A 26,437-nucleotide genomic window follows, 5' to 3' on the forward strand; every position below is an offset into this window, starting at 1 on the left:
TCACCACCTTCCAGTCAGGATTTAGTGTATTGGAGCTGGGTGGGTGCACACTTAGAGTGCTTTGATGTCCTGCACTGGGGGAGCAGTAGGCTCCTCTGTGCATTTGCCAGCTCAAACCGGTTCAGGGGCTACCAGCCCCTGCTCTGGCGCAAAACTGGACAAAGGGAAGTTGGTGTAACCACCCACCCCCCTGGCCCTCCTAGAGGAGTGGTCATAGAGCTAGTCCCTCCCTTTCTTTTACTATAAGATAGGTACACCTTACCATTACAAGTTAGATAACCCTGAATGACGCTTTACAAGAAGAATCCTGGCCCTTTGACGTTCCACTACCTTTGGAAGACGGAAGAATCTCCCTTGGAGTCAAGCACTGACTCCCCTGCTTGGCAGGCACCAAAACTTGAAACAACGGTTGCCAACTTTCCCGCTCCCGCCGAAGTCCCTGCAGCCCCAGAAGCGGATTTCCTGACCCCTCATCAGCCATTTTGAGTCCCCAGCGAAGCTGTGGTGTCTGGACCCCACGAGTGACGAGGAACTGCAATACCTGGGAACCGTGCATTATTGTCGAGTGCAACCCCTTCACGACGTTCAACGAACTTGTGCTTTGGACCATTTGTGGCCCAAGCCTCCAGTAGGTTTTGCAGCGAAAATCGGAGGCCTACCCCGTCCTGAGTGACCGTGTGCTCCTGTGAAGCATTTCCTCAAGAGGCGTCTTTGCGATCCCTTGCCCATTGGCTTGTGGGTCCCCTGAAGACTTTATCGACTAAAAGGGCTCCCCTGGTTGCTCCAGGCCTGCCCTCACTCACCCTTGCTGGGTGAGTCCCTCAGACCTTGCTGGTCTGCACCATCGACTTTCTTCACTCCACACAAGACTTGCTGTTGCCAAGGCTTGTTGGCTCCAATCCGGTTACCGACACCGCAGTCAGCTGCAGACGTCGTGGGACACTCCGAATCCAGCTGCTGGTCATCGTCGATCCCTCCTGGACCTCGTGAGCGAAGAGTCAAAACACCATCGACGACCTGAAATCACCCGACATCCGTGGGCATTCATCTTCCTGGCCCGAGTCACTGGCAAGTGACTGTGAACACTGTCCCTTCAATTTTCAGGTCTTCTACATCTTGAATCCAGGCTTGGATTCCACCGGACACTTCTTCAGTCGCCACAAGCAGCAAGTCTTCTTTGGTCTCCATAGAAAACAGCGACGCGACCCGACACCAAAAGGCACCTATGCACCCGGCTTCCCTGGGTGAGGTAACTCGTGCACTCCGGTGCCCTAGTGTGTGTTGGCCCTCGAATTACTTACCTTGTAAGTGGCTTGCTTGTAGACTTCCTCGAAGTACCCTAAAACTTTAAAAATCAAACCGCGACTTGCTCCATTGTAATCAATAGGGAACCCGTGGCTGTGTTCTCACACTGCAGGCGTCTCCCGTGGGTCTGTTACTTACCTGCTATCACTGCAGTCGTGAAGCCCCAGCGATTCTACAGGCCCTAGGCCTTGTCATTCTGCAAGTCGACTTACCTAAACCTCTTTTTTAGTATATGGTCTGGTACGCCCCTAGGGCCCCAGCCAAATTTTTGCTTAATTTATTGTGAAACGTTGCTATTTGAATGTGTTCCTGGCTTCTAATCTCATAAAGAGATTAGTAGAGTGTGTCTAGAAATAAATACATATATATTTGATATATATACCTGTGTGGTGTCCTTTCATTTGGTAATTCAAGAGATTATAAGGTAAAACAAGCTGCTTTACATTCCTCTGAGACTTAGCCTGAAGGCTGCTCTCCACAGCTACCACTAGGATAGCTTTCTTTAAAAGGTTGTCTTAAACCTATCTACCATAAGAGTCGAATTGGACTGGTGCAAGGTGGCCACTATAACTAGTGACCAGCATATGCCAGGCCAACTTCTCACACCTCCACATCTAAGATTTTTCACGCATACAAATTCCACTTTCTCTTCTTCCCTAGGGTTACGCCTTTCCATACACATCTCCTTTTTCTTTCCTGATCCACCTCCAACATAGGATGTAAGCCTGAGCATCTAAATTCCTCCACTTCTTCTTTTATTTCTTCCAAGCAATCTTCTTCCCTTCTAGATTTCTCACTATTACTCCTCTCTCACTATATTCTCTGATATAGTCATTCTCTTTATTACCCAATGGACACAAATAGTCTCTATTTAAATTAGTATTCTCTGTTTTGTGCAATCACACTCAAATACTAACTATATTTACCCCTTCCGTTATTCTAATCAGTAAATAAGTTCTCTAAAGACATGTTGAAATCAGTCTGTCAACGAGAAATAAATTCTTTATTAAAAATTGGTATGAAATATTCCACAAAAATGAGTATGAAATCTCTAATTATATGTATGTCGAACCCTCCCTAGCTGATGTGGGACGGTAAGTACATATGTAGCACTTGCTCATTTTCATGATGTCTGCATACCCCCTAATCATTTTAGAATACATATTAGCCTTAAAACCACTAATAAATGCTCTTCATGTATTGGGATCATTTGTTTCAACTCTTTATGATTAGTTTTAACTTTAACATTTCTAAATATATATATATATATATATATATATATATATATAACAAACTGGGGGTGCGCAGCTTCAAGATGCCAATGAATCAACGAAAGTAGGAAAATAACTTCTTTATTCAAAACATTTTCTCATAAAAAGCCAATTGGTGAGGAGGGCGGACAGTCACTTTCGTTTTCAATAGAGGAACCCCTTCCCTTTTGACCTATCAACCTGTGTGGTCGTGGTGCAATACACTTTGTCACAAGAGGATTTATTCAAAATAAATCCCTGAAAAGGACAACCATATTACGGCTGGATCCCCTCCCCTTTTTGCAACCAGAATTGGATTTGAAGTCGTTGACGGGCAAATTTAGCCTACATTCAGTCGCTGATTTGTCGTGGCGGGGGCTTTCCACCACTAACAGACCTCGTCTTCACATATACCTGATGGACGTTGCTTCTTTTCCATCCAGGTTCAGACAGGAGCTTACTGTTCACTGGAAAGGGTCACCGATTTCAACAGCTGCATACTTTACCTATGGTTGCGGATATATCTGCACTACAAGTGTACTCAGATTTGTGACACTTTTTGCTTGCCCTGAAGAAGTTCCCGCTATGGGGATGAAACACGTTGGCTGGATTGTGTAAAAATCAATTGACTTTTTATGAGAATTTTTTTTGAATAAAGAAGTTATTTTCCTACTTGTATTGGTTCAGTGAACTTCTTGAAGCTGCGCACCCCCAATTTGTTATATGACTATTTGATCTGGAGCACAGTGACGCCACTAAACTGCTGGCGTAGGGGTAGTTTGCACCTGGTGGTACCTAATTGGGACAGAACCAATCTGCCATTCATGAAATAACCATATTCTGGGCTGTTTCAGATGATGATGCAGATACATCACAGTTATAGATACACTTACTGAGAACTCAACAGGTCTATTCAGATAACCCCCGTCCACTCTTTTTGTGTTGTATATCTAAATCTGTATTTGGTCCTGATGAAGGTGGTATAACTTCCCACCGAAATGTGCGTAGACCATTTCCAGACATTTGGGAATCCTACCAGAGACACAGATAAAAGAAGAGTTGATGAGATGGATAATGAAATTATCAAGTGTCTTTGTAGAAGTCAAACCCATACAGGATCCCATATATGCTTTGTATTCTATTGTCACTTTTGTGTTGTATGTATGTATGATAGTATGGTTGAACAGGTTGATGGGTAAGAATGTAGGTATGCTGGTTGTTTGTGGGGTTATTTATGATTTTGTGATTTGTACTTCAAATGTGCATAATTTATATGAATTTGTAATATATGTATGTTTTTATATGATGATTTGATGACATTATGAGCACAAAAAAAGAGAACAAAAATATACATAAAAGAGAAAAAATATATCTTTAATAAACAAAATAATGTATCAAATAAGCACATGTGATAAGATTTTGTATATGGGGAACATGTCTTGCGTATGAGCTTTTGGCCAATATTGTAATTAGATAGGTCAGTATAGAGGTTTTTCTTTCAATTTTGTGTTACTGGCTGTCTGTCGTACATGATTTGTCTAAGAAAATCTAGCTTTTTAATATTTAAGGTGCCTTCCTGTGGAAATTGTAAAACCTCATTATGTGCTGTATATATATTCCACTCAGAGATCCAGATGCATGTGTAGTACCCGACCTCCACCAAAATGTCATATGCTGCCATTGCTTCGCTCTGCAATTTCTGACTCTCTTTAGATATATCGCCTTGTGATTTAGGTTTTGGAAATACACCACCAATGTTTCACACTAAATAAACAAAAAACAAACTCAAAACGACAATAAATCACTGTAAACAAACTTAGCGGACAACAGCAAATAACAGCTCAGCTCTGTCAAAGGTCCACCTATCGCAACCTGACTCTATCAGCAACCAACCAATTAGAATGTGGCTTTGTGATTGTCTCACCAGTACCAGAGTGGCTCCCTGGCTGAACAACTAGTCACAGCATGACTTCTTTTTGAATATTAAAAGAATTATTCAATACTTTAAACAATTTAAAAATCAATTAATCGTTTGTTTACCCTACAAAGGAATAAAAGTAATTATTTTAAGTAAAAGAACTCAATCACCAACCATAGAAGTTCAAATACGAACAATAGGAAACAACCAACTGAAGTTCTCACCAGGCAAACCCTGACCAGCAGAAATATGCCTCTGAGTCTATATTCCTCCCCTGTGCACCCACGGTTAGCGCATTAATTCAAAATACATTTTCAATCCTTAAAAGAAAAAAACCTAAATTGTTCGTTCACAAACCCTATTGATGTGCAATCGGTGCATCGCTCTACACACTATGGTACAGACAAATAATCAATATCTCAGTCTTGAATTTTTGACTAATCCGACAACAAACTCCAATCTTCAAATCGGTTTACAAATGTGAATAATATTGTAATCAGTCCAAAGTTGAGCCCAAGATCATCATCACATATCCAAATAGTTCAACACAGAAATCCATAATCACAACTCATACTTCAAAATACATTCAGAAACCTAGTTTGTCCCTATTCATATTTACACTCAAAATGTGTTCAGCAACACACAGCCAATACAGCTAGTCACTTCCCAGGACGGTCCAACACCCGAAAACTAGCATATTTCCAAAATGTATTTTCTTATTTGATCTGTGGATTAAAGGCACACAACTTCAAAAATCTTTCAGGGGACCCCTTAAAGAGGAGCTGCTCTTAAGATAACCATCCTCTGCTAGCACATTTGTGAGAGTTGAACCCCAATAATCTCCTGAACCCCAATATCATGTTAACCCCTAAATTTACCTTGCGCTGTGCAGAGATGTGAATCTTTTCCATGATCTAACAGTAAGAGACTACCCCCCCCATCGATGACACAAATTTAGCAGAGTACAGTCAAATTAGAAACTGGGACCACTCAAGAACTGAGTTTGAGATCAAAATTAAGTTTTAAAAGATTTCATGCAAAATTGTTAATACATACATTACAGAGAAAATACATAATTTACCATGAAGACTCGGATAGAGAAAACAATTATAAATTATAGTAGAATCCCTAGTTAGGCAATTAAATCCCCCTAAACTCATAAAGAGTCCTGACAGTATCCTAAGTGATAAAAGGCTCAAAATAAGCGGAAACTGCAAATTCAGCATGGTATCATCATGGTTGCATCACATTGGCAAATCAAAAACAACTTTGTAATTGTAAGATTTTTAGCACTAACTAATTTCTTAAGGTAAGAGAAATTGTCTGCCTGTGTCCTTAGCAATAGCACTCTGGAGATGTAAAACATAATATGAAAGATTTTTAAAACAATAGCTCATAGGCATATGATGTTCTGCATGCTAATTTTAAGCAGCAATCCTTGAAAAAGTTTCATTCACAATACATGCTTTCTAATATCACAGCTTTTTTACTTCATCTATGTTTCCGCTGACACTGTGAGGAGCTAATACTCACAGCGGATCACTGATGGGAAGCGGGGAAGGATCAGGTGGAGGATTAGGGGAACTCCTGAAACTGCATCCATTTAAAATTAATGGATGGTGTCGCACACAAAAAGGCAAAAGACACACAATTGATGGACGGAATGCAGAACAAATCAAAACATTCACCCCCAGTCAAGAGACCTGGGTTAAATACATCATTCTTTTGCTCACCATGCTACCCCAGTTTAGACCTGGCCATATGCAAATCAGTCTTGACCCTGTGCCTCATGGGAACAGTCCAGCCCGAACGGCCAAGTCAGGTCCTGCCTGGACCGGAAACAAGCATCCTAGGACCGGTTTCGGGGTTTCACCCCTCTTCAGCCAGGATAGCTTGATTCCAGTGGCACAGTGAGCCCAGGACCCACATCTGGGCATACCTGGCGCACTTGAGGCGAGAAAGCGAAAGACATACAATTGAGGGACGGAATGCAGAACAAATCAAAACATTCAACCCCAGTCAAGAGATGTGGTTTAAATCCATCATTATTTTGCTCACCATGCCACCCCAGATTAGACCTGGCCATATGCAATGAGTCTTGACCCTGCGCCTCATGGGAACAGTCCAGCCCGAACTGCCAAGCCAGGTCCTCCCTGGACCGGAAGCAAGCATCCTAGGACCGGGTTCGGGGTTTCACCCATCTTCTGCGGAAATGTGCCTAAAAGTGGTCACCCTCTTGGCCACGGGTCCAGAGACCAACAAAATAGAGATTGGCACTGGAGTTGAAATAAATAACAAGTTTATTACTCACTCATAAGTGGGACCACATCCACACAGCACTCAAGTGCTGCAGGAGGTAGTACACTAAATGCACAAACCATGTCCCTTTTATACCAGTTTTCTGCAATGTAAGCATGTGAACAGAAATAGGAAGAACAAGTTTTAGAAATAGTTATCAGCAAACAAGGGCAGATGAAGAACTACGTGGTCAGCAAAGTGGGAGGGGGAGCAGAAATGCTTATGGCAGCAGTAAATGGTCGACAGTTAACATCTGAGACCAGGTGCACTGGCTGCTACAAACCCTCAGCATGTACATTGCTTTAGCTGAGTCAGGAAGTCAACTAAAATAGATAACACAAGCAGAGTTAAAAGACGAGCTGCAGAGGATGGGAGAATTATGAAGGAAACTAAATGGACACCACAGCCAAAATGGCTGTCACTTACGCTAAGTAAAATATTACACATTTCCACAGATGACCCTTTTAGCATAAGCTAAGACATTTTATTATGCTTTTAAAGGGGTACAATAAACATCATGTAAATCAATTAACATCATAGCGCTGACTTCTCGGTCTATTGCTAAACCGGCATTTACATTTTGGACTTTCCTTTTAGATGGTAGACAAGTAGTACAAGTGGAAATACAGAGGGAACAAAGCATTGCCCCGCATTGGATACAGAAGAGAATTGCAATAATTATGAACAAGGCCAATAATATTTTCAAACCCCACACAGAAAATACGCTCCAGAACCATCCAGCCCAAGTCCATGTTCCTGAGTCTTGATGCATCTCAGTAGCTATTTTGTGTAGTTTGGAGATGACGCCTATACAGAAGGTGAATTGTCCGGTGTGAAGACACAACAGCTGGATCCGATGGTACAGCATGCTTCAACTCGATCAGCCAGAATAGCATCTAGAACAAGTCTATTCTGCAAAGCAACCATACGGATCAATGCTTGTTCTTCTGTCATGTTCCCTAAGGCCGCAGTTGTCTGATTGATCACTGCTTCCATTGTACGGGTGAGGCGACGGACCAGCTTACTGTTCTGTACTGGGCCAACAAAGAAGACGAATCCTCTATTAAAGTCTATATTGTTCCCATGTGGTCTTTGTCTGTTCGACTACAGAGACATCGATTGCACGTTTTCCCTTACCACCAGCATGGTGATCGAACAATTGCAACTCTTGATGGTAGGTTGGGGGAGCCAAAAACACAGGTGGTAGGAGGAAGGCTATGTAACAGCTACCAGACCAGCCTGAAGGTCGGAAGTTGTATGCCTTAATTCCACAAACAAAATAAAAGTGTGACGTGATGCAAGCAGGCTGCTTCGGCCTCTCGTAGACATCTGCAACACTATAGTACAGTTACTGTGGCCCACTGCCATATCGCCTGTACTTTGTTGCCATGACCACTGGCCGCCTTTGTGTACAGAGATAACAAGGGGTCCATTTCTTTTAGCCGACCTTGAATTTGGATACACAGTTTGTTGCTGCACTTCCTTTACTATAGTCTTTTATTTCTAAAGCAGTACCTTTTGCTTGTGTGTCCCCATCTTCGTTGGGGTAACAGACTTTGTTCATTAGAGGCATATAGAAGTTTGAACCAAGCTGGGCATGAGCCATTGTGAGAGAAAGGAGGCTGTGACAACGGGATTACTTTTATGTTGTGATGAGGAAGAATCTTGCCACAAACCCAACAGTTAGTAGCATTGCTTAGCTGGTGTTTCTGATGCAACATTTGAAGAAATGATTTGTTTCTCAGATTTTGCTGGTATCCCTGTTCATGTTGCAGCAAATCAAAATGATGGTGCTCTTTTGCAGCAAGTGATGTAACAGTAATGTTAGGTAAGGAGGCTCCAGGCATTACTTCCTTCACTACCCACATTACAGTGGCGATGATGGCAGCAGTCAAAGTCAGACCAAAGATGCAGATTGTACACCCGTTGCACGTTGTCGCAGTGATCTCCTTCTTCTTAGGCGAGCTCATTTTCATCCGCAAACAACAAAATAGGTGATGCCCTAAGGTCCTGGGCAGGCTTTGGTTTCTTCACTAACGTTGAGACGAGTAGTCACTAAAAGGCATACCCCCCCTTTGCAGTCAGTCTTTAACCACCCAGGACAGTGGCTCAAACAGTCTTTTTTTGCGATGAAATGTCTTTCTTCCTGGATCGAAGCAGATATCTAGATGTACCAGGGATCGTGTGGTCCGGGAAGACTTCCTCAGGTCTTTTAGGTGACACAGCTCATCCTCTCTCGGTGACCAAAATGTCGCAATGATCTGTCAGCACAGCAGGGCTCACAAAGGGAGAGCTTCCCGCACCTGCTGATAAATAGAAGACAAGCTGTCAGTTAACTGGGACAGATAGTCACTCATCAACATGTCTGGGGTACCTAATACTGGTGCAGAACAAAGGGCGTGGCGTAACTGTTTTAAGGCGCTCTGGCACTCATCAGTCCATGGTAGGGGCATCGGAGTGTCTTTAATCAAAAGGGCCCACAAAGTTTTAATAATGTGCGAAAAACTGCCTACAAAAAGAAGTGAGGCCAATCAGTGCACGAACATCCTTCTGAGTGCGGGGTACAGGCATGTCTAGAATGGTTTGAATACGGTCTGGTGTGAGTGCACGTCGCTCCTTAGACAGGAGGTGATCTAAATAGGTAACCTGCTGTCTACAATATTGCAATTTCTTTCGTGAGACTTTGTGATGATGGGAGGCAAGAAATGATAACAATATCAGTGCTCCTTCTTCACACTAGGTAAGGACGCCAGAGCTGCATCCTCATTGATAAGACAGGCTCTCTCAACCATTGGATAATTGTTATTTAAAATAACACGCACACCTTCCGGAGAACAACGTTTTGTAGCACGAAAATATTTAAGCATATCGATACCCACAATGTTGTCCGGCGTGTTAGGGGAAAGCAAAAATGGACATGCTGCAGTGAATTTGTCAAGTCCGAATTCAAGTGGCTGTGAAAACGGGCTAGGTGTAGGTGTCCCATTGAATCCTATTGATGTTATCATTGTGCCGGACAGGGGAGCCCTAGGAACCAATTTTTTAGACAGAGCACTACGGGTAGCCCCTGTATTAACCAGAAACCGATCAGTAGATCCCAAGACGTTTGCATCAACATAAGCACCCATTTGATCTACTGGCCCCTCAACCGGTTCCTTACCCCATCCTAGGCATCCCGATGCATAATCGGAATCTGCAAGGGCATCAGCAGAATAATCAGACATTTGATATTGATTTCGTCTATCAAAAGTATTGGAGTAATTTGGTCCTTGTTCAACTGCTTCAAATCTGGGGCGAGCTCCTGTACCTCCCCTGCTTCCTGAATTCCCTGGGTGTCCTCTCATACTTCCCTTTCCCCACTGGTACTGCTGACCTCGCAAAAGAGGGCCCTCAGAACACCAATGCCCAGTCTCTTTACAATAAGCACACTGATCAGGGGACAAATTTGCTCAAGGGAGAGGGGGCACCCCAGGTGTATACATTGCACGTCCGCCTCTTCCACCTCCCCTAAATGGTGGACCATATACTTGAGCTAACATAACTTTTGTCTTTAATTCCTTAACCTTCTTATCCTCCCTGCCTGTCGCTTCCTGTTCCTGTCGTTCATAATATTGGGCCATAGTCAAAAGGGAAACTGGGGAAGATGTAGTCCAAGAACTCTTGCTGGCCTTTAAGCGACTAGCTATTTCCGGGTAACATACTGGCGACAAATCTGTCAACAAACAAATGCTTACCCGCATCATCGGCCAATGACTGACCACTAAAATCATGGTGGACTTCCTTTAAGTTGAATGTTAAAAAAGCTCACCTGGACCATTACCACCAAGAATCCCCAGCCTAGAGTACTACCAGTGGAGTTTTAAGGGTTTGTCCAAGTGGATTGTGAGAATTGAAGTCCCAAACTTTCAGGACCATCTTGGTGCTTCCAGATCCTTGGACTACGTTTTGGGAACTATGGGACCCTCAAAGAAACTTTAGAAAGATGTTCCAGAAGTTTGAAAATGTTTGGAGCAACTTTGGAAAAAAAGCTCCATAAGTGGACCAACTTTAACTGGCCAGCCAAGCCGTCGACCCTCAATCGCAAGCCGGCCTGCCCACGAGGTTCGTCCTGCTGAAAAGCTCCGTAGGTCCGACTTCCAGAGTTTGAGCAGGAGTTGGTAGAAACCTAAGCTGGCAAACTGTCACTGAATCCGGCCTGGTAAAGAGCATCGAGGGACCCCAGGACAAAAAGCTCAGTGAAAATGTATAAATCTGAACGTAGAAAGGTGACCAGGACCAACCGCAAGAGTCAAGCCACCCACCTTCAACTGTGAGCTGGCCTGGATCTCTGGTTTGTCCCGCTGGAAGGCTCCGTAGGTCTGACTTCCATAAGTTTGGCCGGGAGCTCATTGCAAGGCAAGCCAGCGGGCGAACCCTCACCGAATCCGGACTGGCTGAGAGCTTCGAGGGACCCCAAGAAGAAAAGCTTCAGAAAAGTTTCAGGTTAAAACTTTGACTGAGGCCTACCGCGAGGGGTAGCCGTGCAGGGCTCGATCGCGGTTGGCCTGAAACTTTGACCTTGTCTCGGTCCAGCACGACTAGATGTCCCAATCGGCGCTATATGTTTCTATATGCTATACAGTTCGAAATCTTTAAAAATTCCTATCTCCATTTCCCTACATTGTATTTTGTCATGTTTGGTGTCATTTTGAAGACTACAATATTACCTATTTTTATAAATTGGTTTTGGATTTTTATTGTGTGTGGTCTTAATTGTTTACTGAGTTGGTGTTTTTAAATGCTTTACATTCCTGTCTTTGAAGTTCAGCCTCCCTGCTCGCAGTCAAGCTACCAAGGGTTGAGCATGGGAATCATTTTCTGAGACCTATTTTGAGCCCTTTATTGTTTCAGTGGCAATAATAATTCACTTTCTAATAGCGGTTCTACAGCGGATGGCGCATTGCACCGTCCCCTGTAGGACCGCTAAAGTCGTAATAAGGCCCTTAATCTTTAAACACAACTACTATATCACCCCGATGAACACCATGCAGCATGGAAATGGTCTTTGAGAGACATAGATCTTTGATTCTTCAAGTAACATTCAAATTGACTAGGTCTTTTGTTGATGATAAAACGTTGGTGCTCTAACACGTTTGCTTACAGACTACATAAGTCAATACCTACATATTGGTATGAAAGCTTAACATGAAGCGTGGTTTTTATTGTTGATTATAGGCAATGCATATATTCTACTTGCAGTTGAGCAAAACAGAGCTTTTCTGGTGTATGATGGCTCTCATAAGTGGGGTTGTATTATGTAGCCAGTTTTTTTGCATGTTCCTGGCAGCGATCAGAGTACTGTAAATGAGTGGACTTCCCTTGTGTAGCAATGCCTGAAACTTGTGTTGGTTGTATCACATATTTTGAATCTTTTCTTCAACAGATTTCTTAAGTACTGTAGCGATAAAGGAGGTTACACTGGGTTCCCATACCAGGAAGATGACATGGCAGAGGATGATCTTGCAGAACGATTGAGTGCTCTCAATTTAAATACAGAGCCACCAGGTAAAACCTAGTACGTTGTAACATAGTAAACATGCCATCATGTTATTTCATACTGAAGTATTGACTCTTGGTTAACTAACCTCGTTACCTGCCCAGTATCAATAGAGGAGAATTTCACATTGAATTTAAATGGGAGCTGTTTCCATTTTCGGTGTGTACCTAAACTAATAGAGAGTAACCCTTCGAACGAACAAAGGGAACTGGGTTCAAATAACCGGAAAAAAAACTATTGTCCCTCATGTGCTTATTCATTCAATATTGTGGAACACCCCTATTGTTCTTCTATTATCACATTCATGCATACATACTCAATATGCATAAAACCTGTTTTTTGCAAAAGATGTCTCCTACTTTATTAAAAAATGTTCCTTTTATATTCATGTAACGCTGAATCACAATAATTGATATGTTCGAGGCATATGAGCTGCAGATTACACACTTGTGCATAGATCGCCATCTGGTGTTGGGCCCGGATGTTTGCAGTTTGTTTTTCCTCTTGGAAAGTCTTTGGAAGTCACGAGGTCGGTGACTCCTCCTTTGGATCGTATTGCGCATGGGCTTTGGCTCCATCCTCAGATTGTTTTTTTCCGCCATCGGGCTCGGATGTAATCTTCGCGCTCCGGTTCCGAACAGCTTCCAGTTCGACGATCGACGCGCAATCCACACCCCAAACCGCGGTATTGTTTCGATCGCGATCTCCCCCACACGACGCGCCTTCTCATCGGCACAGACCTTCGGTTCCGGTCGCCAACGGCGGCCTTCGGGCCTCTCCAAGCTCCGGATCTGGCTAATGGAAAGGACTCCATTTAAAAAGTGCCCTCGATGTGGGTCCAAATTTCCCCACACCGATCTCCACGAGGTATGCAACCTCTGCCTCTCCCCTGAACACGAGGCTCGAGACTGTCTGACGTGTAAGTCCTTCCGGTCCAAAAAGACTATTCGGGACCGAAGAGCCAGAAGAACTATGGCGCACACCTCGACGACGATTCCGGACGTCATCTTCGGAGAAGGCATCGACGCTCCAGAGCATTACACCGACGAGGGCCTCATCAGCGCTTCCGAAGCCGACGACTCAGATGTGGAGGACATCACCCCGGCCAGAGGGTCGTGAGTACTGATCCCCCTCCCCACCCCCCCCACGCCCCTGCCGGCACCGAAAAAGGCTCCGGTCACACCTTCGCCTCCGGGCCTAGGCAAGACCAAGGACACTGCTTCCAACACTGCACCTTCGGGCCCGGTAAAGAAGCCAAGCAAGCCTTCCGGCGGCACGGGCTCGAGCCAGCCTATCGTCGGTGCCGATAACACGCTTCGGCACCAAAAAAGAAGCCGACTTCCATATCGACACCGAGCCCCGCACCGAAGCACCCGGGGTCGAAACCCAGCTCTTCGGCACCGACACCACCTTCGGTGCCGACCAAAGCACACAAGGCCACCGACACTTCGAGGCCGAAACCCATCTCGGCGCCGACCAAGCGTCCGGAGGTTCCCAAACCGGTTTCCAAACAACAAACCGGCACAGAAAAGCCTAAAAAGCTAACGGCCCCGACGCCTCCGGCACCGACGGACCGACCAGCCTCACCGGACTTATTTACACCAGATCCCTTGCAAAAAACACTCACCAAGGATCCAAAAACTGGACATTTGACACTCTCTACCAAAAAGAGACATTTGGAGAAGCCTGCTCCACCTCCAAAGAGGAAGGACTCTGCTACCTCTCCGTTCAGAATACCTTCCCCACCTCTTCCACTTTCCCCACCTCCGCCTTCTCCACCCCAACCTCCTCGTTCTCCCACCCCTTCTCCACACGATGATGATCATGGGGACCCATATGATAACATAGGGGGATGTGCCCCAGGACCTACCCACAGGGGACCCCACCCCTACAGGATCCCCAGACCCATGGGACGATTACAATATACCGGATATCCCCAACGTCCCACAAGATGATCTTTACCCCTCCAGACCATCTCCACCGGAAGACTCATTGGGGTTCCACCATCTACTGCAAAGGCCGGCACACTATCACGGGGTAGACTTGCATACCGACCCCGTGGAGGAAGATTTCCTCCTCGACACATTCGACACCACACATAGGTCTACCTCCATATTACCTATGCTCAAAGGAGTGGTAAAGCATGCGCCAGAAGTTTTTAAGGACCCAGTTAGGGCCAGGGTCATTAACCGGCGCATCGAGAAAAAATACAAAGCTGCCCCCACAGATCCCTCCTACATCAGAGGGCCAGCGGCACTAGATTCTCTAGTGGTATCCACTGCCCGTAAACGGGCAAATTCCCAGCGTCAGGCGAAGCACCACCACCTGACAAAGAGTCAAAACTACTGGACGCATCAGGGAAGCTTACTGCGTCACAAGCAGCCAATATGTGGCGTATCGCCAATACTCAAGCGCTATTGGCCAGATATGACAGGGCACATTATGACGAGTAAGAAAGCATAATGCACCACCTCCCTGAAAAATATAAAGCTAGGGCCAACGAACTAATTCAAGAGGGTAAGACTATTACTAACACCTCTATACGTTGTGCCCTAGATGCAGCAGACCGCTTCCAGGGCCATCAATACCAGCGTCCTCCTCCATCGCCATGCTTGGCTAAGAATATCAGGGTTTAAACCGGAGGTACAAGCCTCCATCCTTAACCATCCCTTTGACCAGGAACATCTATTTGGCCCAAAAGTGGATGAGGCCCTAGAAACAATGAAGAAGGATACGGATACGGTGAAATCCATGGGAGCCTTACAGTCACACCCTCCTAGACGCTCCTTTCGCCGCTCTTCCTTTTGAAGTACGTCTAGAGGCTACTCCTCAGACACTGCGTTCACTTCATACAAATCCCCTACTCAGTCCACCTTCACAAGGGGTTATCAAAGAGGTGGCTATAGGGGTAACAATAATAAAGGCAGAGGCAAAACAAACAACGCCCGCTCTGCCACACCGCCTACACAATGACTTCCCCCCCCCCGCTCCCCCCAGACCATTCAACTCCAGTCGGGGGCAGACTCCAACATTTCCTCCCTGTCTGGGCTACCATCACCTCAGACTAATGGGTAACACAGATAATTCGGTCAGGCTACTGCCTAGAAGTAATATCTACCCCCCATACATTCCACCCAGGCAGCGCCCAATGTCACAAGAACATCTAAGCAGGAGGTAATCTCCCTCCTACAGAAACTGGCAATAGAACCCGTTCCTACCAACCAACAAAATATGGGAGTCTACTCCCTATATTTCCTCATACCAAAAAGGGACGAGACTCTGCGACCCATCCTAGATCTCCGGCCCCTAAACACATACATATACTCAGACCATTTTCATATGGTGACGCTTCAGCAGGTACTTCCGCTCCCCTCCCAAAACGACTTTTTGACCACTTTAGACCTAAAAGACGCTTATTTCCACATTCCAGTGCACAAAGCTCACCGGAAGTACCTCAGATTTGTAGTGGACGGACAACACTACCAATTCAAAGTGCTCCCGTTCGGAGTCACAACAGCGCCAAGGGTATTCACCAAGTGCCTAGCAGTGGTGGCAGCACATTTGCGAAGACAACACATCCACGTCTTCCCATACTTAGACGACTGGCTGATAAAAGCTAGGTCATACAATCAGTGTGTACAACACACGTCCACCACCATTCAACTACTCCACCAACTGGGCTTCACAGTAAACCACCAGAAGTCCAATCTACAACCATCCCACATAAAACAATACCTCAGTGCCACCATAGACACCTCAAGAGCGCTAGCCTACCCCAATCCTGCCAGGATTGCAAGCATTCAAGCTCTACGCACAAAATTCATAGCACAACACTCCCTTCCAGCTCGAGTGTTTATGCAACTAATAGGGATGATGGCCTCTTGCATCTTTATAGTACCTCACGCAAGACTCCAGATGCGTCCTCTCCAAGAGTGCTTAGCGCACCAATGGAACCAGGCCCAGGGTCAATTAACAGATCTGGTGTTGGTAGACGGTCGCACCCATCGCTCTCTGCAGTGGTGGAACACCACAAACATTTCCAAAGGTCGACCGTTCCTGGACCCGGTTCCTCAAATAGTACTGACAACGGACGCATCGCTCTCCGGCTGGGGAGCTCATCTACTACATCTCACCACACAGGGCAAGTGGACACCTCAACAAAATTTACTCCATATCAACCATCTGGAGTTACTAGCAATCTTCTTAGCCCTAAAATCTTTTCAAACCCAAATTTCAGGCAAGGCAGTCCTGATCCGCACATACAACATGACAGCCATGTATTCTATTCAAAAACAAGGCGGCACACACACTCCACAGCTCTCTCAACTAGCACAGAGCATATGGAGATGGGCAATACCCCAGAAAATCTTTCTCCTAGCTCAGCATGTCCCAGGAGTCCAAAACACAGTGGCAGATCTGCTCAGCAGGCAGACACAACAAATCCACGAGTGGGAGCTTCACCCGCAAGTTCTTCACCCGTGCTTTCAAATGTGGTGGCATCCACAGATAGACCTCTTCGCCACCCACGAAGACGCCAAATGCCCAAGCTTCGCCACCAGATACCCACACCCATTGTCCAAAGGAAATGCGATATAGATGAACTGGTCAGGCAGATTTGCGTACGCTTTTCTGCCTCTTCCACTCATTCCACTAGTGGTGCGCAAACTACAACAACACTCCCTCACACTAATCTTAGTAGCTCCAACGTGGGCCAGACAACCGTGGTATACCACACTGCTGGAACCATCTGTAGTGCCGCACCAAAAACTACACCTCTCTCCACACCTCTTAACCTAAAACCATGGAGAGATCAAACACCCGGACCCAGCGCAGCTCAACCTTGCGATCTGGCTTCTGAAATCCTAGAATTCGGGTACCTAAATCTTCCCCCTGACTGTATGAACATTATCAGAGAAGCCAGAAGACCTACCACTAGAGCGTGCTACGCCGCCAAGTGGAAACGTTTTGTTGTTTATTGCCATAACACCATCAATCCACTGGACGTGTCCATTCAACACATCATAGGCTACTTACTCCACCTACAAAGGTGCAATCTAGACTATACGTCCATTCGACTACACCTCGCAGCTATTGCAGCTTACCTACAAAACAGGCAACATCTATCACTCTTTAGAGTACCTGCCATTAAAGCCTTCATGGAAGGCCTTAAAAGAATAATTCCCCCCAGAGTGTCACCCTCACCTGTGTGGAACTTAAATATCGTTCTCACAAGCTAATGGGGCCTCCCTTCGAACCTCTGCACAAATGCGAACTACAATTCCTAACATGGAAAACCGCTTTTCTTGTAGCCATCACTTCCCTTAGAAGAGAGATACAAGCACTTACCATTCAAGAACCTTTTCTCCAAATGCACCACAACAAGGTTGTTCTCCGTACCAACCCAAAATTCCTCCCTAAAGTCATTTCTCCTTTCATCTAAACCAAACAGTAGAACTACCAGTATTTTTCCCGCAACCACAGACCGTTGCAGAAAGGGCTCTTCACACACTGGATGTCAAACGAGCATTACTCTACTACATTCAAAGAACACAACCTTTCCGTAAGACCAAACAACTGTTTGTTTGTTTCTCTCCACCACACAAAGGCAACCCCATCTCAAAATCAGGGATAGCTAGGTGGATTGTAAAATGCATTCAAATCTGCTACCATAAAGCAAAGCGAACGCTATCCATTCCCCCTAAAGCCCATTCTACAAAATAGGGGCTTCCATGGCATTCTTAGGGAACATCCCATTAGATGATATCTGCAAAGCAGCTACATGGTCAACACCGCACACTTTCACCAAACACTATTGTGTAGATGTGCAAACTAAGCAACAAGCTAGTGTGGGCCAGGCAGTACTCAAAACATTATTTCCAACCACTGCAACAGATACGGGTGGTCGCTGCTAACGGTGGGTACTGCTATATAATCTATGCACAAGTGTGTAATCTGCAGCTCATATGCCTCGAACGAATTATGGTACTTACCAGTATGCATCTGTTCTTGGCATGTAGAGCTGCAGGTCTTCACGCCCACCCGCCTCCCCGGCTTCCTGTATCTGTCCCAGTTTATCTTATTTAGATAGCACACACATGGGCATCTTCACTGTTATTACTACGCTCCATCTTTCCCTGCTGGCGAAAAACAATCTGAGGATGGAGCCGAAGCCCATGCGCAATACGATCCAAAGGAGGAGTCACCTACCTCGTGACTTCCAAAGACTTTCCAAGAGGAAAAACAAACTGCAAACATCTGGGCCCAACACCAGATGGCGATCTATGCACAAGTGTGTAGATCTGCAGCTCTACATGCCAAGAACAGATGCATACTGGTAAGTAGCATATTCCTTATATACAGAACCACAGACTCCATATCAATATTTCATAAAAAATGTTAATCGATCAATCTTGTACTGAGATATAAATCAAAAACTTAAGGTATCCTTTGTCATTCCTCCTACTTGTTGATGAAAAATCACAATATTCCTACACTGATTTTTTTTTTTTAAACAGTAATCAAACCAATGCTCATACAAATATAGTAAAGCAAAGTGCTTTTACTATATTTGCATGAGCATTGGTTTGATTGACTGTTTTTTTTAAATTGCTTGTATGGGATTTTGATAATATGTGAAATGTTTATTTAGAGTTATCCATGTGCAGAGCTTCACAGATAAAAATCATTGTACGAATGTTGTTTAAAAATCACAAGTGTAAATAGGAGGAACATTTTTTTTTGCCCAAAAGATATTTGAATCCGTTTAATGTATGTCAGATAAAGAAAAAGCTGTAGTTTGAAATGTGTAGAAACATGCAGAGATATTCTTTCTAGTAATAACTGCGTGCATGCAAAAAATATATACTGCTACAAATATTTCTTTTCTGAAGATCAGTGTTCATTTCAGAAAACCCTATCAGAAGCGGAAAATACCAGTGCTCGTTTTTTAGGTTTCGCCTGCACAGCTCTTGGGTTGTGCTTGTGAAATCCATTATTTTAATATATCTTTAAAGGGACTTTTGGTCTGTATGCTTGTCTGATTACTTTCCTCCGTTTCTAATGGTTGTAGCCTGTTCTCCCTTCTGTTTCTCTCATCAGTGTCCTGTGGCCTAGCTACTCATTTCCAACCTTGTTGGTGGTTTGAACTTTATTTCTTTTTGTTAAAGCTGCACACTGTTTACTTTTTAGACACTTAATATTACTATATCTGACTCCTAAACAGGCAGTCAGAGATACATTGCAGTTAAAAGGGGCTTTGTTTAAATGCTTTAGCCAGTGCATGGGCACTGTGGCCAAAATCTCTAGGGACCCCACTAAACACAGATTATTCTAAATGTTACTACCAAATTGGCAGTGAAATGTGCAGTTACTTTGCAGGCATTAGGGCCATGATTTCAATGGTGCAACAGGTGCAGTTACATCTGGGACCAAAGCTCTAGGAACCCCTCTAAACACCAAATATTGCTATATTTTACTACTGAACAGGCAGTCATAAATGCAATTATCTTGCAGTTAAAAGGGGCATGATTTTAATGGTGCAGTAGGTGCAGTAGGTGCAGTGGCACCATGGTCAGAAGTTCTAGAGACCACACTAAACACAGATTGTTACTAAATGTTCCCACTAAACAGGCAGTGCAGTTATCTAGCAGGCATTACGGTCATGATTTGAATTGTGCATCAGGTGCTGTGGCACCGGGACCAAAAGCTCTAGGCACCCCGATAAACACTGATTATTGCTATATTTTACAACTGAACAGGCAGTCACAATTGGTAATCTTGCAAGCTCTAGGGTCATGATTTAAATAGTGCAGCAGGTGCAGTGGCACTGGGGCCAAAAGTCGTCAGAACTCCTGTGATCACCAAATATTGCTGTATTTAACTAAGCAGGCATTCACGTGCAGTTAGCTTGCAGGCAGTAGGGGTCATGATTTGAATGGTGCAGCAGGTGCAATTACACTGGGCCCCAAAGCTCTAGGAACAGCTCTATTCCCGAAATTTTACTACTTAATGGTCAGCCACAAGTGGAGTTACATTGCAGGCAATAGGGTAATGTTTTGAATGGTGCAGCAGGTGTAGGGGCACCAGCCCTAGAAACTGTCAGAACATTACTAAACACAGAATATTGCTATATTTTACTACTAAACAGGCCGTCACAAATGCAGTTATCTTGCAGGCACTATGGCCATGATTTAAATGGCTCAGCAGGTGGAGTGGCACCAGGACCACATGTTGTCCCCTGGCTGCACGCATTCAAAACATGCTTGTTTAACTCTGTTTCAGTTGGTGGAACTTTTAACACATTTTCACATTCTTTGTGATATTGTTCCACTATCAAAAGTGCATTTTTTTTTCTCTGTCATGTTTGTTGTTGGCGCATTATGTAGCATAAGCCCGAATTAAGTGATTGCAGTGCTTAACATGAGCACCCTCTGTGGTGCTCTGAAGGGATGTTTTAACTGCCTTTATCTGTTGGGACAGTTCTGTATAACATTAGAGCGCCAGACAAGTGCAGCAGAGTCTTGGATTGTAAGCATTGTCATCTGCCTGTAAAAGTATTCCTCGAGTTGGGGGGGGCGGAGCTTGCTCGTGATCGAGATGGCCACTTGAGCTGCGAGCTCCGATACACCGTGGAATTACCATTCAATTATCCGACAACTACACGCATTAAATTGAGCCTCAAAGCGCGTCCCGGTTACCGGAAAAGATCCGGAAAGTACAGTGCCGATCCCAGTCCTGGTGCGATCGTTCATTGCGGAGCTGCGGAAGATTGCATGTGACGGCCTAGCCGGGCCGAGATCCCCGGCCTCTGGTGGTGCGGCGCGGTGACCCGCACTCCGGTGCTTGGGAGTGCAACGCTTCTGGACCTGATTTGAGGTGACGGCGCTGGTGACAAACCCCCGCCCCGAGGCGTGCGGAGCAGTTCTCGGACCGAGAATTTACCTGGAGAGCAGGGCCTCCCTCTGTGGCGGAAGAGCGGCATAGCGGCACAAATACAGGGCGCTCGCTGAGCTGCAACAAAGTAGCGGAGACCAGGTGAGAAGACTGGCGAAAGAACGCCCGCCCGGTGTTGCATGTCTGGGCGCCTGGTGCCTTACCGTAACCGGAGTCAACTGAGTGGGACAGAATTAGATTCCCGGCTCCCCCGCGGGGCTGCGACTTAATAACTTGAAGCGACCTGCTCCGCCATTACGATCCTGAGCGTTGGGGCTACCTCTGTGCGGCCGCATCACCAGCGAGCGCTTAGGCCAGTGAGTGCCACATCTCGAGTGGGTGCTCCCCGCAGTCGAGGGGGTGACACCCAGAAGGGTTGGCCTGCGTCTGTGCGGCGAGGGATCATCACGCATCCACCTCGGGCAGTCCCTAAAGCCTGGAAAGCTGGGGCGGGCCTCCCCCCGGCGCTGCCTGCCCGGTCCCGCGCTGTAGTGGCGGGTGAACGCGGCCTCGCTGGGGTTATCTGCTAGGAGCACAGCTATGGGTTGCTGCCAGATGGTCTCCCCCCCCACCCCCATGGTTCACTAGTAGGATCGGCCACACGGAGACAACCAGGTACCCACCTTACCACTGGAGTCGAAGGGTGGTGAGGGTGCTGAGGAGGTGTTGGCGCTTGACTGTGGGGGCCGGTGGTTCGACGTTGAGGAGTCCGCATCCTTATACACGCTTGTGCCGAGATTGCCCCACGGAGCAGGCCTGATGAAACGACGCGGGCTTGAGACATAGCTCACAGGTGCGAGGATATATCCGGTCTGCTGAGTAATACCACGGCAACCTTATAGAGTCCTGAGGAGGCTATATCTGGACACGCGGACCACTATAACTGCGCCTCAAGCCTGACTTGCGCCCTGCAGCTTGCGTAGCGGTGCTTGGAAACGACTAGAATGGGAAGAACAGACCGGTCTCAGCCGAAGCTCTTGTTCCATCAAAAGCCATCGAAGTCTCATGATAAAAGTAAAAAAAGTATTCCTCGAGTTTTGTGATTGCTGCCTGTTCCTTCTACTGGACGGTAAGGGAGGCTGTATAGTTTCAAGAGCAGTGAATTTGAAAACTCCAGCTGCTGGGCATTGTCGTCGCACTGTTTCAAAGCTTATCTTTGTGAGCAAGTGTGTTTGGTGACTGTATGGGATTTGTGCTGCTGTTCTTTTTTTCGAAAGGTATCTATTTTGGAATATTTTTACATTTAAAAAAAAAAAAAAGTTTGTTTCTTCTTTGGTGTGAGCTCACCTTTTTAACACCGAGTGTATAGCTTACTAGGCAGGTATGTGGTAAGACTGACTTTTTATATTGTCCCAGCACCACAAACCGTATTTTCCAATGGCCATTTGAATAAAGAACGTGATAATTGGGCGATACTCTGTCAACTGAAGCAGGAGTAATTTCCTAATAGTGAGAATTTTTTCCGTGGATGTATTTGCATTCTTTCAAAATGTGGTATTTTAGCATAATAATTGATAAAAAGGGTTTGAGTTGTTCTAAGAAATGTAAACAACCTCCTGTATTTTCACTTTTATATAACATAAGGACACCAACTGCAAAGTGCAGTAATCTAGTAGGCATTAGGGTATAGTGCAGCAGATGCAGTGACACAGGGACAAATGCCTTGGGGAAAAAAACAGTATTTGTTACAATATCCAAACTTTATAGTTTATTGCACAATAATTGAAAATGTTAGTGTACGGTTCAAATAAAGAAAAAATGTGAACCCTAAGTAAAACAATATCTGAAAGAGACACGTTAGTGATAGATTCCTTACCTTAGAATATCCCCAGGCATCAGACTGGATCCGGAAAGTCTTTTCGTAGCAGCACCCCTGCGCGTCAGTAGGTGGTGTTGTGCAGCTCCGTGTCCGTCACTGGTGTCGTATGCGCCGATGACGTCACGGAGCCTACTTAGGTGCCACCCATGCGCGCTGACATCAGTTCTTTTTTTCCCCGCCAGCAAGCGAAGATCCGGTTAGAGCACGTACCTTAGTCACTTTTTGACTACACTTTAGAGACTTTTGTCTCCCTTTTTCTCCTTGGTGCACGTAGGGATGCCTAGATTTAAGTCTTGTGTGGCCTGCCGTCGCAATATGTCGGTGGCGTCCCCCGCGATGTTTGCCTCTACTGCCTGGAGAGCGACCACCACTCCCGGTCCTGCCGGGACTGTCGGGCCATGGCCCGAAGGCCTTGAGGGAACGGCGCCGGAAGCTGCTGGAGGTCTGGCACTCGTCCCAATGCCGTTCCAGGCCCAGGGACCATTCCCGGGAACGCTCGCGGGGCCGCAGTCGTCTCTCCTCGGGCTCCAAGTCTTCGCCCTTGGATTCCATTAAGCGATGACATAAAAAGAAGTCGAAGAAGCATGTTCGCTCTCCGACGTCCCCCTGTTGGTCCTCGGATGTGGACGAGGGGGACAGGGGTTCTGACCCTGTGGCTCCTTTGGAGCCTGGGAGTAGCATGGCCTACCCGCCTTACCCGGGTCCGTCGGCGACTCCTGAACCGGTGCAAGAATTTCTTGCCACCATGGACTGCCTTTTTAGGCCTCTGGCTCCCCGCGGTCCCATGTCCAGATCCTGTTGGGCCGTCGGCACCGCCGGTGGATCCAGCTTTGGTGCCACAGGATCCTGGGCCATTGGCTCCAACCCCGGCGCCACGAGGTCCAGCGCTGCCGGCTCCGGCCACAGCGCCACCCTTGGCTCCGGCGCCGCAGTGTGTGCCATTTGTACGGCCCTTGCCCCGGTTCCAGGACCATTTCGTTTCTACCTGGGATCCGCATCCCATGGGATGCGGCGCCGGCTCAGCCCCGGCCGGCGCTGTTCACAGCGCCGTATGTTCCTTCTCCGGCTCCAGCTCTGCCGCCGCGGTCTGTTCCCCATGGGTGGATGACTTGGAGGACGCCGGCGACCTCGATGTCTCTTCTGACCCGGGGTTTGCCTCTCCCCGCCTACCATGGAGGAGGGCGCCTCCTACACGATGGTGCTCCGTCGGGAAGCTGAGGTCCTCAACCTCGATCTTCCTGCGGTGGCCCTCAAGACTAATCATCTCACTGAGGTGCTCCAGATGGCGTCCACTTCGTCGGAGCTCCTGCTTCCCTTTAATGACGCCATCACTGACGTCTTGTTGGGCACTTGGTCGAGACCGGCCACAGGGGACCCTGTGGATAAGAATGTCGCCAGGCGGCACCGCCCAGCACCTGGTGACCCCGCGTTTCTGACCACTCATCCTACGCCTGAGAGCCTGGTCATCCAAGCCTCGACGTCGCAGAGTGCCTTTCCCACGGCTCCGCCGGATAAGGACTCGTAAGAAGCTGGAACAGTTCAGAAAGCGGTTGTTCTCTTTGGCCAGCTTGGGGCTGCGGTTGGTGAATACCGCCTGCTTATTGGGCCACTATTCCCACGCGGTGTGGGATATGGTTGCTCAGGTGTTGCCTCAGTGTCCTGAGGAGGTCCACGCTGTGCTGTCCCAAGCAGTTGCAGAGGGTAAGAATGCAGCTAAGTTCGCCATTAGGTGTGTTATGGACACCGCTGATTCACTGGGCAGGGGGATTTCTACGACTGTGGTGCTTCGTCGCCACGCCTGGCTGAGATCCACCGGGTTCTCGCCTGATGTCCTGAGCTCACTCATGGACATGCCCTTTGATGGCACTCGCCTGTTTGGTGATAAGGCCGACAGTGCACTGGAGCGTTTTAAGGACTCGCGCGGCCCCGGCCAAGTCCTTGGGTCTTTCCGCAAAAAGCCCGTCAACTCCTGGGTTTCGTTCCTTTCGTGGCCACGGCAGAGGCACCCAGGCGCTTTCCTTCAGCAAGTCTGTGCAGAACCAGCCTCAGCGCGGCCGCGGCTTCCGCAGGGGCGGGTCTGGGAATCAGCGTGGGGGTCAGTCAACCTCGGCCCCGCTGCTTCTACCTCCAAACCTTCCTAATCCGAGCTTTGTGGAGCACCCCACGCCAGTGGATGAAAGGATCCACCACCACCTCACCCACTGGCTCAATATCACATCTGACAAGTGGGTGTTGCAGATCATCCGCAGAGGTTACTCTTCGCTTTCAGTCCTCCCCTCCAGCCATGCCACCTCGGTGCCACCGCATGTCGGGGGCTCACTTGGTACTTCTCCAGCAGGAAGTCACGGCCCTCTTGGCCAAGGGGGCCATCGAGTGCGTTCCTGGGCCGGAAGTAGGGAGTGGTTGTTATTCCCACTACTTTTTGGTCCCCAAGAAGGACAAAGGGGGCCTGCACCCCATCTTGGACCTCCGGAACGTCAATCGCTTCCTCCGGAAGGAGAAGTTCAAAATGCTGACTCTGGCTCAGGTCTTGGCTGCCCTCGACCCTGGAGACTGGATGGTAGCGTTGGACTTGCAGGACGCATAATTTCACATCCACGTCCTGCCGGCCCACCGCGTTACCTGCGGTTCACGGTAGGCCAGGAGCATTTTCAGTTTGCCATACTCCCCTTCGGCCTTACCAGTGCCCCTCGGGTGTTCACGAAGGTGATGGCGGTGGTTGCAGCTCATCTGCGCAGGTCGGGGGTGTCAGTCTTCCCTTACCTCGACGACTGGTTGTTGAAGGCGGGCTCGCCCCAGGCAGTCGTCAACCACCTTCGGACTACGGCCGATCTGTATATAGCATTTGCTGTAGTTCTCCATCAACTTGCCAAAGTCACACTTTAGTCCCTCTCAGAAGCTCCCCTTCATCGGAGCGGTTCTGGATTCAACACCGTTTCGGGTTTTTCCTCCCGAGCAGCGAGTCCAGGATATTCAGGCTATGATTCCGATCTTTCAGCCTCTGTCCCGGGTTTTAGTCAGGATGACCCTCCGGCTCCTGGGCCCGATGGCCTCCTGCATCCTGCTAGTGCACCATGCCAGATGGCATATGCGGGCTTTGCAGTGGGACCTGAAGTTCCAGTGGGCGCAGCATCAGGGCAACCTGTCCAATCATGTCCAGATCTCGGAGGGCACTGCACGACAATTGCAGTGGTGGCTCACGAATCACGATTAGGTCAGTGGCAGATCCCTCTCCCTTCCCCAACCGAAGCACACAGTGGTGACTGATGCGTCCCTCCTGGGATGGGGAGGCCACTTGGGAGAGGCGGAGATCAGAGGACTCTGGTCTCCGGCGGAGTCCCGGCTCCATATCAAACTTTTTGGAGCTTCGGGCGATCCGG

General features: G+C 47.1%; 1 protein-coding gene across 1 annotated transcript in view; it reads left to right on the forward strand.

The window, feature by feature from the left end:
- LOC146869280 (RNA helicase MOV-10-like) overlaps nt 1-26,437 on the forward strand; it is a 283,487-nt gene that overhangs the window by 240,554 nt on the left and 16,496 nt on the right. The window contains exon 16 of the mRNA XM_085633089.1: nt 12,194-12,315. Coding sequence (XP_085489215.1) covers nt 12,194-12,315 — 122 coding nt within the window. The remainder of the gene's footprint in view (nt 1-12,193; nt 12,316-26,437) is intronic.

This window comes from Triturus cristatus, chromosome 1_1, assembly GCF_964204655.1.
Source record: "Triturus cristatus chromosome 1_1, aTriCri1.1, whole genome shotgun sequence".
Classification (NCBI taxonomy): Eukaryota; Metazoa; Chordata; class Amphibia; order Caudata; family Salamandridae; genus Triturus; species Triturus cristatus.